This window comes from Tigriopus californicus, chromosome 11, assembly GCF_007210705.1.
Source record: "Tigriopus californicus strain San Diego chromosome 11, Tcal_SD_v2.1, whole genome shotgun sequence".
In the NCBI taxonomy this organism is placed as follows: Eukaryota; Metazoa; Arthropoda; class Copepoda; order Harpacticoida; family Harpacticidae; genus Tigriopus; species Tigriopus californicus.
In genome coordinates, this window is record NC_081450.1 from 4580489 (window position 1) to 4594136 (window position 13648).

Below are 13648 nucleotides of genomic sequence, written 5' to 3' on the forward strand. Positions count from 1 at the left end.
GAGCGCTTTTATTTGACTGACTTGGTTTCGAGGTCATTCTCATTCGTACGATAGAGAAACATGATCATGGCTCCATACATCAACCCTAAAACGAATTAGAGGCCTGTTACGTAATCGCAAGTTCGTTTTTTCGGGGGGGGGGATGGTTTTTCTCTCGCTCAACCAACGCACAATGTGCTCCCGGTCAGTTAGGGAAAAATGTGGTTGCTTGGAAACAACAGCCACCCAAAAATGGCCTGGAATGCAGTTTCACATGACTGACGTTTAATGATTTTTCTAAGATCTGAAGAGGTAAGAACCACTCTCCATTGAGACTACATGGGTCGCTGAAAGTGATTTATGCTGACCATAGGGTTTAGGCACTCTTGCAATGTGAACATAGACTACCTAACTCGATGAGATTGGAGGCATAAGAAAATGTTTATAGATGTGAGCTACGTTGTATTGTATGGGTAGAGTTCGCTTTGGTCTTCTTTCACATGAGTGGCTTAGGCTCAGGGGTAAACATTGGTCTTGCTTGGTCAAGGACGATTTGGGTTTGCAGATATTCGTGGATAAAATAGCTTTAAAGATCGTTCATTTAATAAAAGCTATACAAAAGGCTTGAATGTGGGCTTTGTCTTTCAAGACATAAATGCATTGCCCATTGAGCTCAGCATGTTTTAGTAATATGACCCGTGAATATGAGCCAAAAAGAGCCAATTTAACCATCGTCTTTGCTTTCATCATTCGTTATAATTGGACGAATCATTAGCCTAAAAGACTTTTGGTTCCAATTTGAATTTTGAATCAATATGTTGAACTAGTATCATGAGGTTGTAGGCCTTGGTAAAGGTTTTGCTAGAATATGTGACAACGGTCAAATAACGATATTTCGCCTTTCTCAGACGACTATTGTAGAAATCAAACGGTGTCTTTTTCTCAAGATTGTTCATTACCCTTCCCACATACAGTACTAAAGTTATATCATTTAGACTGTTTGCTTTGTTTGAAAGAGCCTCATCTCTCAACAAATATACAAATTGAAATAGGATCGACCATTCGATGAACATAATCATAAAATATCTTGAGATAGTTAGGTGGCAATACTTATGAATTTGACGTACCAACCCAAAGATTAAAGAAGCGTTGAATTCTTTCCAAATATCAAGTTCAATGATTTTTCCAAAGAACGAAATACTACCAACAGACAAGACTGCTTAAAGAGCTCATCCCAAATTGAACGTAATACCTGATTTGTTGCACACTCACATGTTAATGAAAAAAGTTTCAACTGGTTTTCGCATTTCGCATCTCAGGTCATCCCTTTTACAGTCTGAATGATGAAATGCAAGCTTTATTAGATTATAGTACAATAGTCTCACCTGCCGAGTTCTTGGCGCCTAAGGCAGCACCGCCCATGAAATGTCTATAAAACGTGTCTTTCGGCGCCCCAATCCTCCATCACACTTCAGACAACAGCGAACGGAGGCACGAACATGGCTTTACTCATCCACACACAATACGAGGGACTCACCTGGATGGGTTTTGGGTGTATTTCATTTCGCCCGGGGGTAGAAGATGGGTTAGGTCGAGCTTTCCGATTACAACCATGTTCTTTTGGATGACGTCATAATCTAGATGTGGATCTGAAATCTAGACACTTGACCAATTTGAACGCTTGGTAAGATATGTCTGAGGTGGCATCTCCGTAATAGAACCATGGCAACTGAACCGTGATATGGAGAAAAAGTGCATCGAATTTCTTATTACATGATGCACAAGGGCAGTTTATAAATGAGCAAACCTTGTCCTTAAGGGATTGTGTTGTTTTTGAATTGAGAATTGAATCAGTTGGAAGTATATCTATAATATACTCTTTTGATGGATGGCAATGATAGACTCTTGGTGATTAATGGGAGTAGGTCAAATATTGCCATTTCTCGCATGTCTTGATAGTGATGAAATACCACATACAGTAAAAATCGGATATATGAGCATCGGATATAGGAGCAGGATTGTGAATCCCCGAATCAACTTTTATAGTAAAGTATACTAAATTGGCATCGGATGTAAGAGCACAAAATTTTGTGCCACATCGGATATAAGAGCAGAATTGAAGGGGGCGATGTTTTTTATTTCCCGCGCTCCCTTCAGCCGCTTTCTCATAAAAGCAAACAGTCATACATAATGGCCTCTGCCAAAAGAACCGCTTTTTCCATCAAGGAGAAGCAAAAGCTCCTTGCCGATTTTGAAAAGCTGTCCAAGATGAGCCTGAACGAAGCTGCCACAAAGTTAGGAGTCAAACGGGCTTCCTGTGGAAAACTCTTGGTTGCTTTTTTCAAACTTCATAGCCAGTATGTAACTCTGCGACAAATTAACTAGGTATTTGGTGCTCAAACATGCAGCCAACATACTGCCCTCCTTGCAAGTTGTTCCATTTTTCTCGATTTTTACGGCTGCATTTTGTTTTGACCGTAAAACTACATCAAATTATAGCATAAAAATATGTTCTCTGTCATCAGTTTTGTCTCTGGACGCGCGGAATTGGAGCATCGATAAGAACACATTGGATATAAGAGCAGAAATTTACGGCCCCAAAGCTGCTATTACATCCGATTTTTACTGTATTACGTTTTGAAACGTAAGTATTTGAATGATATATCAGGTAAAGATTAAATGATAACCAATAAACGAATAGCAGGTGGGAATATATCTCCTATCATGGTTATAAAAAGTCCATGAAAAAAAGCAAATAAACACACAAAAGAAAAACGAAAATGGGTTCTAACAAAACAATATTTTACTGACTTCTGATATTAGAACGACATCAAAACATTTTGGAACTGGTTTTTGTCGGTAGTATATAAATGTGCGTTCCCGAGTATTTCAATTTTTCGCCAGGGATCCCGTAGTGAAATCGCACTATTTTTCCATTTCCATCTCAGTTTCATGCTACGCCGCGCAAGCGTCACATTTTATTATAGTTCTCACTTTTCTCGGTGAACGAGACTTTTTGGGTGAAGACCTCATTCGCAATCCTGCAGTGACAGCTAGAGATGCCAATAGACTTATTTTAAGGCCATTTTTCTCGAATGTGGCGTTTTTAAACATTGCCTGGCCTAAAGAATATTCTGATTTATGTTATGTCTGGCCTTTTTTAAAGCTCCTGAAGCGGTGGTCACTATTTCCTGTCTGACCTTTTTTGTTTAGAAATGTGCTATTTTATGATTTGGTTAATTTTCGCCAAACATTTGGCCTATTTTGATCATTGAATCTTTCCATCCCTGGCCAAAGCTATACTGACTCACTCAACTCTACCCAGAGGTGCTAGATGGTGTCCTCGACGTCGTCCTCGTGCCCTCGACGATGACTGGCAATCCACCTCTATCGCCGTCACCACCACCACCCCCGAACCCGCCAATCGTGGACTGCGTGGGGTAGTCATATTAGTCACATTGTATTGAATAATTCAGCTTGGCACATATTGAAGTTGCAAGGCATTAGTTATTCCTCATTGAAAGGAACAGAATGCACTTAGTTACTTTGACCAAAATAAGTTATTCATTTCTCAACCATACCCTCTGCATGCAATTCACACGTCAAGTGAATGATGATTCTTTCAACTGTCATGTTTTACGCAGTCTTTTGTCAATCAAAATCACATGATTGGAGGGATGTTCATTGACGAAAATGGCGATTTGCAACCTGAAGAAGTCGAAATTTTCAGTTATCGATTGTGATTCAACGTAGCTACAAATTGATTTCCTTATGTAATTCACTGGCAGTAATTATTCGATGATCAGCCGATTTGAAAATCGTTCCTTTTTAATTTACAACACGTTGACAAACATAATTCCGAGTTTACCCGGTAAATAAGTGTTATGTTAAGCGGTAGTGGCAGTTTTGCTAGATTTAGATCGATGAACGAAAGTTCAAAATGACTTTGATATTCATAAGGTGATTTTTCTAACTGCTTTGGCAGACACGTATAGTATTTCAATTTACTCAGATTTCAAACGGAAAAGATTGCAATCATTTGCGATTGTAACTGTAATCAGAGGTCTATTACTGACCTCCCCCAAGAGATACGTCATCATCCCATTCTAAAGGACCTGAAAAGTGTTTTTTCTCAATGAATTATGTACAAATATACGTACGTATAGAAACGTTCAACGTTCGACCGGTTTTTACCCTGAGGCCTCTTGCTTGGAAGGTAGGACATGGTTCCCAAAAGTACGACAAACCTGCACCTTCAGGTTGAATCTAGAGTATCTTTACGTTGGCAATTACGTAAGAATCAGTTTGTGGCTTTGGACCATGTTTTGTCCACAGAGGGGATAGTTTTTGCTTCCTCAATCGTACAAAAAACCTGGCAGGTATAGGTATTGAGAGCCTCTTTTGAAACATTATGGAGACTCATACTGTGATGAATAATGCTTGTCTTAAAAAAATGAGGTCTCTGACATTTCTCCAAAGAAAATGGATGAAAACTGACACGGTACTTAAAGTCACGATAACACTGTTTTGAAATAATAAATGTCCTTTTGGTTTATTCAGACACAAAAAATAGAAAGTCTGAAACTTAACTAAGAGCAATTTGAATCTAGAGTTGCCGAAGGCAAATATCTAATTTTCATTTTGTTCCTTTCCTTCACAAACGATTGGAAAAAGTGGTAGGAACTTCAATATTTTATGTTTTACCTTCTTTTTCATTCTGATTTTTTCCCTGTTTTGTTATCAAAGTACAATTGAAAATACAATCAATATGAACCCTATTCATGAATACTAGTTTCTTGAAGACCAACAAAAACGTCAACAAATAAAGATGAAACAAGGCCTCGAACCAAGAATTAAGTCCTGTAAATATCTTGACTACTGGAAATAAAGTACTACTGTATGTCGACCATCTTGCCCTTCATTTTCAGTCAAGAACCTTACTCTGGATCCCAATTCCGAGGAATCAGAAAACTTAAATCCCAATATCTTTGTTATCAATTTCTAGAGGTAAATTATTTAATCTTACTATTGTCAAAGCTCGAAAAAGTGCAAATTGGATTCGAAGTTTCAATGGAAATATTCTCGTCGATATCCACGGCCAAATCCGAAATTGCCTCGACCAAATCCAAACAAACGGCGGAAAAAGAAAGGGCTGGCCTCAGCAGAACGCTTATTGCGGATGATCATCTCTTCTTCGTCAATTGGAGTCAATTCATCATCATCCTTGCCCTAAGGCTCGGTCTTGAGGAACTCGTGCAGCTCAACGATCGATCGTTTCTTGGGTCACGGTGTTGTATTGGGAAGCTTCAATCATCTGGGGTTTATCATCTGATCCAGTATGTTCATGTGACACCTAGTAATCTGTCAGATCATCATGTTCTTAAGATGGGGTCGACCACAACTCAAAAACTGGCGTGCAAAACCGTAAAACCGGCTAAACTGGTCGGTCTGTCTTGGTTCAAGTTTAAAGATGAACATTGGCCAAAGATCGGATAGAAGAACTTGACCTGATTTCAATTCTGAAACAGGAATCGTCCATAGATGCAGCCATTGATAAATGCTTGAATCATTTTTCATTCAGACAAAAGACATTTACCTTTAATCGATCGTACAAGAAGTTCACAATCCTCAGAATTTCAAGAAAATCCGTTTTTAGGCCTAGAAAAGAGACCTAATAAAGCTGGGTCAATTTGCTTTTATGATTGTATTATTTGGGGGTAAAAATTATACGACATAAGGAATCATTTGAAGTCAAAAAATTCAACACAACGTTGAAGAATGACCAATGTTAACACTTATGAAGCACTGAATGTAAAACTAACTCAAAAAGTAAACGTAGATGAAAGAAACTATTGTTGCTTCTGACCATCAATGAGCATCTTTTCCAATCCCTCCGACCTCCCCCTCTGAAAAATTGAAGGTTTTTTTTTATTGACGATCACATTTGACAAAGCAACGATTTTATCTAAACAAAATTCAGGTAGAAAAGAAATGGAATATATTTTGACCATGTGACTTTTACGGTTGGATAATATACATAAAGATATTTTTAGTTATTTTTGATCAATCTCGCGAGAGAAGAGTGATAAGCATGAATCGATAAAATAAGTTTCCATATCGTTCCTGTAGTGGCGCAATTGTTGTCCAAGTCCGGCTTTTATTCGTCTTAGAACTACAACCAAGCAGTAATACGTTGAGTATCGACAAAATCCTGTGCAATCCAATAGACCAGATCTTACGCAACAGGTTTTAGATCGTAAAAGTGCTCCATGTTCGACCTCAGAATAGAAGTTCATCATGGTCAGCTTTCAAAAACCCTCGTCTGATAAGACAGAAGGCAAAAATCGGTCGGATCACTACACATTATGAAGCTAAACACTTTTCGCGTCCTCGAGAGATTGGCACGATGACGTCTTCTATTTATGACGTACCTTTGGGAGAGGTCAGTGAATGTAGCATTGAGTTATGGGAGGTTCGGACAATAGATGGACATGCACAAAAACACATTTTTCATGAGGCTTTTTGGGTTTTATTGAAGAGATACTGACATTACGACTACGAAGCTTCTGAAGCGGAGCAATGAAGATAATGAAAAGGAGAGGACCCAAAATGGAGCTCTGAGGGACGCCCGACTTGACATCATGTATGTCACTAAGCGATCCCTCAACCTTAACTAATTGTTTTCTACCATAAATGAAACTTCTTAGCCAATTGAGGACCTTGCCTTGGATCCCATTCTCATGGAGCCTGTTCACTAAAAGGCCATGATCTACCTTGTCAAAGGCCCTGGCAAAGTCGAGATAAATTACATCGACTGATTCATGGCTCTCCAGTCCCTCAATAACCTGCTCTATATGTTCAATCAGTTGGATAACCGTGCTATAATTCGTCTATTTATTACCTTTCAATCTTTTTATGATATTTGGTCTCCCAACGAATTTGAGTTGAAAGACCGAGCTAGTCCTGAAATGTAGTGTTGATCTGAAATGCGATCTAAAAATTTGTCCAAGTCTGACTTGAAAGATGCTACCAGATCAACAAGGCCTACGTTTTCTCTAGGAATAAGTGTATTAAAGGGCAGCAAATTAAACAATGAACGAGCCCGAGAAAGAAGCCTCCACTTCCTGACCAGAGAGTGACAAGGAAAAAAACTCAAGGGAGCGGAATTTCATTCCGTTCAGGGCCATATTACTCTCCGTTACCCATGAGTAGATTCGATCTAAGTCCTTTGCAAGGCTAGTGCAATCTTGGCCATTCCTACCGGAAACTACGAGTAACTTTGTATCGTCAGCATAAGAAGAGAGACTAGCAGTAATACTAAGCTTTTGAAGCGGGGCAACGAATATTATAAACAAGAGGGGCCCTAAGATGGAACCCTGGGGAACACCTGACTTGACATCATGTATGTCACTAAGGAACCCCTCAACCTTAACAATTTGCTTCCTCTCATGAATGAAGCTTCTTTTCCAATTGAGAACCTTGTCTTGGATCCCACTATCATGAAGTCTATTCAACAAAAGGCTATGATCTACTTTATCAAAGACCTTGGCAAAATTAAGATAGACGACATCAACTAACTGACTCATGCTTTTCTAGTCCCTCAATGACTTGCTCTAAATGCTCAATCAGTTGGATAACCGTGCTAAAATTAGCTCGGAACCCGTGCTGGCTAGGAGGGAGGACTTCATTGACCTCAAGAAATTCAAAATGTTTGTACTTTATGATCTTCTCAAACACCATCGCAATATTCGAAGGAGAAGATGGAAACTTGCCCTGATCCAAGATGTAACGCATCAAGTACGAGAAAACAGGAGCAAGAACCAGTGAGCATCTCATCAGAAACTGAGACGTCAAACCCTTCAGGGCCAGGAGAACTTGAAAGTCTCAAGTCTCTGATGGCCTTTGAAGCATCTTGATCTGTGTCTACAAGATCATCTAAACGCTCAACTTGACTGACCTTGTCAATCTCAACTGACTCATCTTCAGAGCAATGAGCTGTTGCTTCTGAACTCAGTGGGGTTGAAAACACGCTGGAGAACTGATCTCCAAGCATGTTAGCCATAGTATCTACATTGTTAATGGCTTCCCCATCAACCTCAAAAGGCCAAACAGAGTGTTTCATTTTTCTCTTAGAGTTCGCATAAGAAAGAAAGCCTTCGGATTCGACCTGACCTCCTGAACCATCTTACTCTCAGTTTGTAACTGGTCATATTCGATGAATGAAATTGAAATTAAATGGTTGAAGCTAGTGCACTGAGCATCATCTCCTGTCTTGTGTTCTTGAGGAGACGATTTCGAAGGTAAATAGGACGATTGACATTGGGGTTGAAATGCTTTATGACGATGGCATATTGAAAAGGGTTTTCGCGATGTAATGACATTATGAGCTATCTAGAGATTATGCAAGATATTTTTTGCCACATTGAAAATCGGCATATAGCGTTTAAACATTTCAGTTCAAATCTAAGAGAGGTGCTTTTGAGTCAAAATGGATAAAGCATTTGAATTCATAGAACTCATTCGCTTGCCAAACTGTTTCGGATGGATGTTTACATGTGATGATTGTTTGACGAACAATATGAAAAGATATACAGTATCTTGTCTAGATCTCCTCAATTCCAGCAAGTTATGTTATCTCATTGTCTGTTACAATGGTTCGGCATTTGCAGCTGACCAAGAGCAAGACGAAATTACAACTTTTATGTTACTTTATAACTTGGACCACATCTCATGAGCATGATTGTGGGCCCAAGTTTGGCCAGTTTCATCTATTCAAGAAAGTTTTGCTATCCAAAGAAAAGTTAAAATTGCTAAAGATGAAAGGTTCAGGGGGACAAACTATAAGATACGTTCGCATTTCTAGAAGTCTGCGGTCGGAGTTAGGCTGGCCTCAATTGTAACACGGGTTGTGAATAGGTTTGAGGTAAGCAAGCCATCCCCGGGGATCACCGGTTCCACTTGTCTCTTAAAAATCCAATAAACTCTTTCTTGCTTTGTACTTTGAAATGGCAAAATAGAATGAACTCTTCCATAGTTTCATAAGGCACTTGTCTTATGTACTGTGATTGGCAAAAATAGCAATTTCTATCTCAAAACCTCCCCTTTTTCCCCAAAATCCTCCTCTATATTAATTTTTGGTCTTCTCTGTAGAGAAGCAGGGTACGCACGAGGCCTGGATATTGATAGTTAGTTATGTTCATGATTTCGGTACCTATCAACATGTCAAACCAAACCCTTTTTGGTGAAGTTGTTGAGAAGCTAGACTTAGGCAAGGATGACGGAATACATGAGCTGGATTCTTCGTTGATCAGCTTACCCCTCTCGTCTCACCAGTGAGACGACTGCCACAGTGGTTCAAAAGCCTTTTGAAGTCAATCAGAAGTATCCAAACAAATCTTGGTAACTATTCGCCATATGAGCGTTAAATTTGAGCCATAATTCAATAAATCAACAAGGTCAAAATTACTTGTTATGGTTTTTTCGAAGTAGGAGACTGTTAAGATGGATTTGCGTATTTCTCTCAATACTTGATAAGGCATTTTGACCACCGTGGTGAGACGGGTGAGACGAGAGGAGAGGAGACGACCGTGTCCAAGAATCCAGCTTTGGATATAGCGGCTGTCCGGAAAAGCATTATTTCCAGTTCTAGTCGAGCCAATAACTTAACTATATAACCAATTTTGGGTATGACAATTTGAAGCTCAGGTACTAATCTTCAGAACTATAGAGTGAAATTTGCAGAACTGAGCGCATTTTTAAACCTACTACTAGACTATCTTTGTTAGAATTTACGAACTTGCGTTACCCATGGACACCGTTACTCTGGACATATTTTGACGCCACCAAATGCACCCGAATAATTCAACGGAAAATTTAAAAACTATTGAACACTAACTCCCGACCAGAAATTGAAAAAAAATCTTATCGCGCTATCCAAGCCAGACAGATTCGCTCGCCTTAGACATTCAAAATTATAAGGAGGAACATGGCCAATGTTAGGCTGTAGCTACAAGAACTCTTGTCAACTTGGCCTTTTTACCTATGGTTCAAGTTTTCGGTTGCCCAAGTTTAGTTTGTAGTCAAGTGGTTATCCAACAAGGACGAATCAAGAAATTTGACTTGATGTGAATAAAAATTGCGAGTGAGATAAATTCGTGTAAAGTTCCACAATAATTTTGATGTTAGTGGCTGCCAGGAACTTCCAAGCGCTCCTTGAAAGTGAATAAATTATGTTTTAACCACTACAGAACAAAAACGAACCACCAGGGGCTGATGTTATAAAACGATTTGTCCGACGTCCAGTACGTACTTCAAGCGACCCTCGCACAAAATGTGAAGGCCCGGTAAGATTGGGATGTTAAAAAAAATTTGTCAAGTGTCTGACTCGGCCAAGTCCGGCGAGTCAAGTTGATGCGTAAATTTGACGTCTATCTGACAAACAAGCAATCGGCAAGCTCAGACCGAGTTGAACTCGATGGGTTGATACATAGAGCATGGTTGATAGTACGTTCATTACGTTGTGGCATGCTTTTACGTTCATTAAGAAGATGGCGGAACACCAGGGCATCTGTTAACTAACTAACTGGGCTAGGCCATGGAGGGACGAGAGACGCAGAGGCGGGATGACAGCAGGGTAGCCGATCAAAGTGTCAAACCCCTGAGCTACATAGCGCATAAGTGCTTTAAATTTAGTGAAAAATCAAACATGTGGAGACCGTGCAAGCCTCAAAAACTACTTTTAAGTTGTCAAATTAAATAGACTACCAAGAAATCAACCAAACCTTGGTATGATGAAGAAGGCAATGGTGGTTGGTCATGCTTCTCGGAGCAAGTTCTCATGGCTCGTTCAAAGCACTGGGCTGGCCTGCAATTCTTGGCGCTGGCAAGGGATTCTCGTCACATTTTGCGGAGCAACGAATTCGACAGGGGCGCCGGCCGCAAGCTTGGATTGAAGAGGAAGAATAGGAATAAAAGTGGAAATAGCCTATGTTTCACTGAGTGGAGACCCTGCTCCAATCAGTTGGCTGGTCACTCATCAAAACTGCACTTGGTCACATTCGGCGATGTCTATTTCAAGACCCTACATTCAAAATCTTTATCACATCCACCATCACATGTCCGTCGTCCAGCCAGACTGTCTAGTCGCACATAGGACGTTTTCTCCTGATGTTTAATAACATAAGCCCCTGTTGCCCTATCCATGGAGGTCGCATTTTAACTGGAGGTCTATCAAATTGTCGCAGTATACCCTGGTAGGCTTTGATCTCATTAGGAAACGGGGCTAATACGATGAGTTAGGCCTTACCTTGGATCGGCTTTCACCCTCCATCCTGTTTAAGAGGTTACTGGTGATCATTTCCAGTCAATTTAGTCCAATTTTCACGTAAATTCTTGTTTATAATTCAAGATGATTGACATTGGAATTCCCGGATTGTGTAGTAGTTGGCCCCATTTTTCGCTCTGTAGTTAATAAAACACATCTGATTCACTTTCAAGGAGTGCTTGGATGTTTCTGGCAACCCCTCACATCAAAAATATTTTAGAACTTTACACGAATTCTTGTCACTTGTAATTTTTTTTGAACAAGTCAAACTTCATGGTTCGTCCATCTTGTATCACCCGTTTACCTCAACTTCACTTGGACAGCTGGAAAACTTGAACAATAGGAAAAAAATCCTGGTAGACAGGAATTCCTCCAGCTACAGCTTAAAACTAGCCATATTCCTCCCTATAATTTCCAATGCCTATGGCGAGGGAATTTGCTTGGCTTGGAGAGCGTGACCATTATTTTTTTCAATTTCTGGTCGGGAGGTTGAGTTCAATGGTTTCTAAAATTTCCGTTATACTATTGGGGTACATTTGGCGGCGTCAAATATGTCCAGTGTAACGTCGTCCATGCCCTATCATTAAATTTCAATGTCAATCATCTTGAAATATTAGCACTGAAATACGTGAAAACCGGAGCATAACGACTGGAAATGATTAGCAATAATATCTTGTTAAGGATAGAGAGCAAAAACCGATCCAAGGTAAGGCCTAAATCATCAGTTTAGCCCCGTATTTTTAATGAGATCCAAGCCTACTGGGGTATTGGACGACAAATGGATGGACCTCCAGTTAATTGCGACCTTCATGAGTCATCTAAATCGTCTTTTTGGACGATCGTGGCGTCAATTTTCCTTGAAATGACTCACTCAAGAACACAGACAGCACTAAATTTCAAATTGTCTATCACTCATCAACCAAAGCTTCAATTGTACTGAAATTTGTTATGTAAGATCCTTCATCTCATACCAAATTGTTCGTGTCAAGAAAAAAATTCATTGGTTTCATTCCGATCAGATTTAATACATATGCGCACTTGACTGCCCTAGCAGCGGTCTCCATTTACTATTTCCTCCTTCTTGATTTAGGCCTTCGACAGCTGCAAGTACCAAAATTACCGCCTGAGTTTTAGGGCGCGTTAACACTGCGATGGAAGAACGGGATTGAATCCGGTTTGAAGATTGAAGGACTAGTGGTAGGACGAGTTTTTTTTTGATATACGAGTCTTTTTGTTCGACTAGAGTACAGTGAAAGACTGGCGTCCTCTGCTGGACTCGAGTCTTTTGCAGAACTTGCCTCAGCACTAGCGTTACTTTAATCCTAAAGCGGAATTCAATCCCGATTTTCCATCGTAGTGTAAAGGTGCCCTTAGTTTACCTTCATTATCAAGCTTGCAAGAAGTCTTTTATGGACTGTGGTGCGTTCGCCATTCCCGCTCGCATTCGAACTGAGGACAGCTTACACGAGCCGAGTATGCACCTTTGCAGATATGAACTAGAAATTGAGAATAAGTAAAACCGGGGGGTTTACCCTTAAACTGAACTACGCTGAGCCCTTTTATTACGACATTTCAGACTGTATACCAGTTTAATCCTAAAAGGGTAAAAAGTAAACGCTTACCTGAAATTCACCTACATTTGTATGTTCCTAGGACATGGTGGGAATGAGGCGAAAAGTTCCTCTACAAGTCTTCTAGCTCTATGGCTGGTCTAAGCAAGTGTAGATGCAGACACCACTGATTGAACGTGAATGGAAATGACGGTGACACACGGTCAACCCACGTTGTCAAACCCATGTTTGAAGAGATGCAACACTTTTCAAACGTTCTCTTTTTTAAAGGACCCCAATTGATTGACTTATGGAGTGATTAGAGGGTCACAATTGATCAATATGTATGAAAACCCCATGGCCAAATGGGGTATTCAAATGAAAAAAATTCCAACGGCAAATTCACCTGGCTGTGCCATCAGCATTCAGAGACCATAACTAAAGAACCAATAACGGAGCTATAGCTCTTTCAATCTTATTGACAACGTTATGGACACTTGACATGTAGAAGGGAAGACTCTTTCCCTTCAACGGCATGAATCCTCGATACATGCTGGTTGAATGCATTCTCGCGCTCAAGCGCATCTTTGTCGGGCATTGGGACTATAACAGGAAAAACCTTCCACATGCCAACCTCAGTTAACCAACTATCTATTCAACATTTATCAATCCTTTTACACGTATTGAGAACTTTCTTGCCAGCAAAAAAGAATACCTGTGAAATGAGGCTGGTACGGTCATGTTTTGTTTCGTTTGGTTCAGAATCTTTAGCATTTAGTGGGTTGATACATCTCAA

General features: G+C 40.0%; 1 protein-coding gene across 1 annotated transcript in view; it reads right to left on the reverse strand.

Annotated features, from left to right (window-relative positions):
• LOC131890712 (uncharacterized) overlaps window positions 1-1401 on the reverse strand; it is a 3522-nt gene extending 2121 nt beyond the window's left edge. The window contains exon 1 of the mRNA XM_059240119.1: window positions 1365-1401. Coding sequence (XP_059096102.1) covers window positions 1365-1401 — 37 coding nt within the window. The remainder of the gene's footprint in view (window positions 1-1364) is intronic.
• Window positions 1402-13648: the final 12247 nt, after the last annotated feature.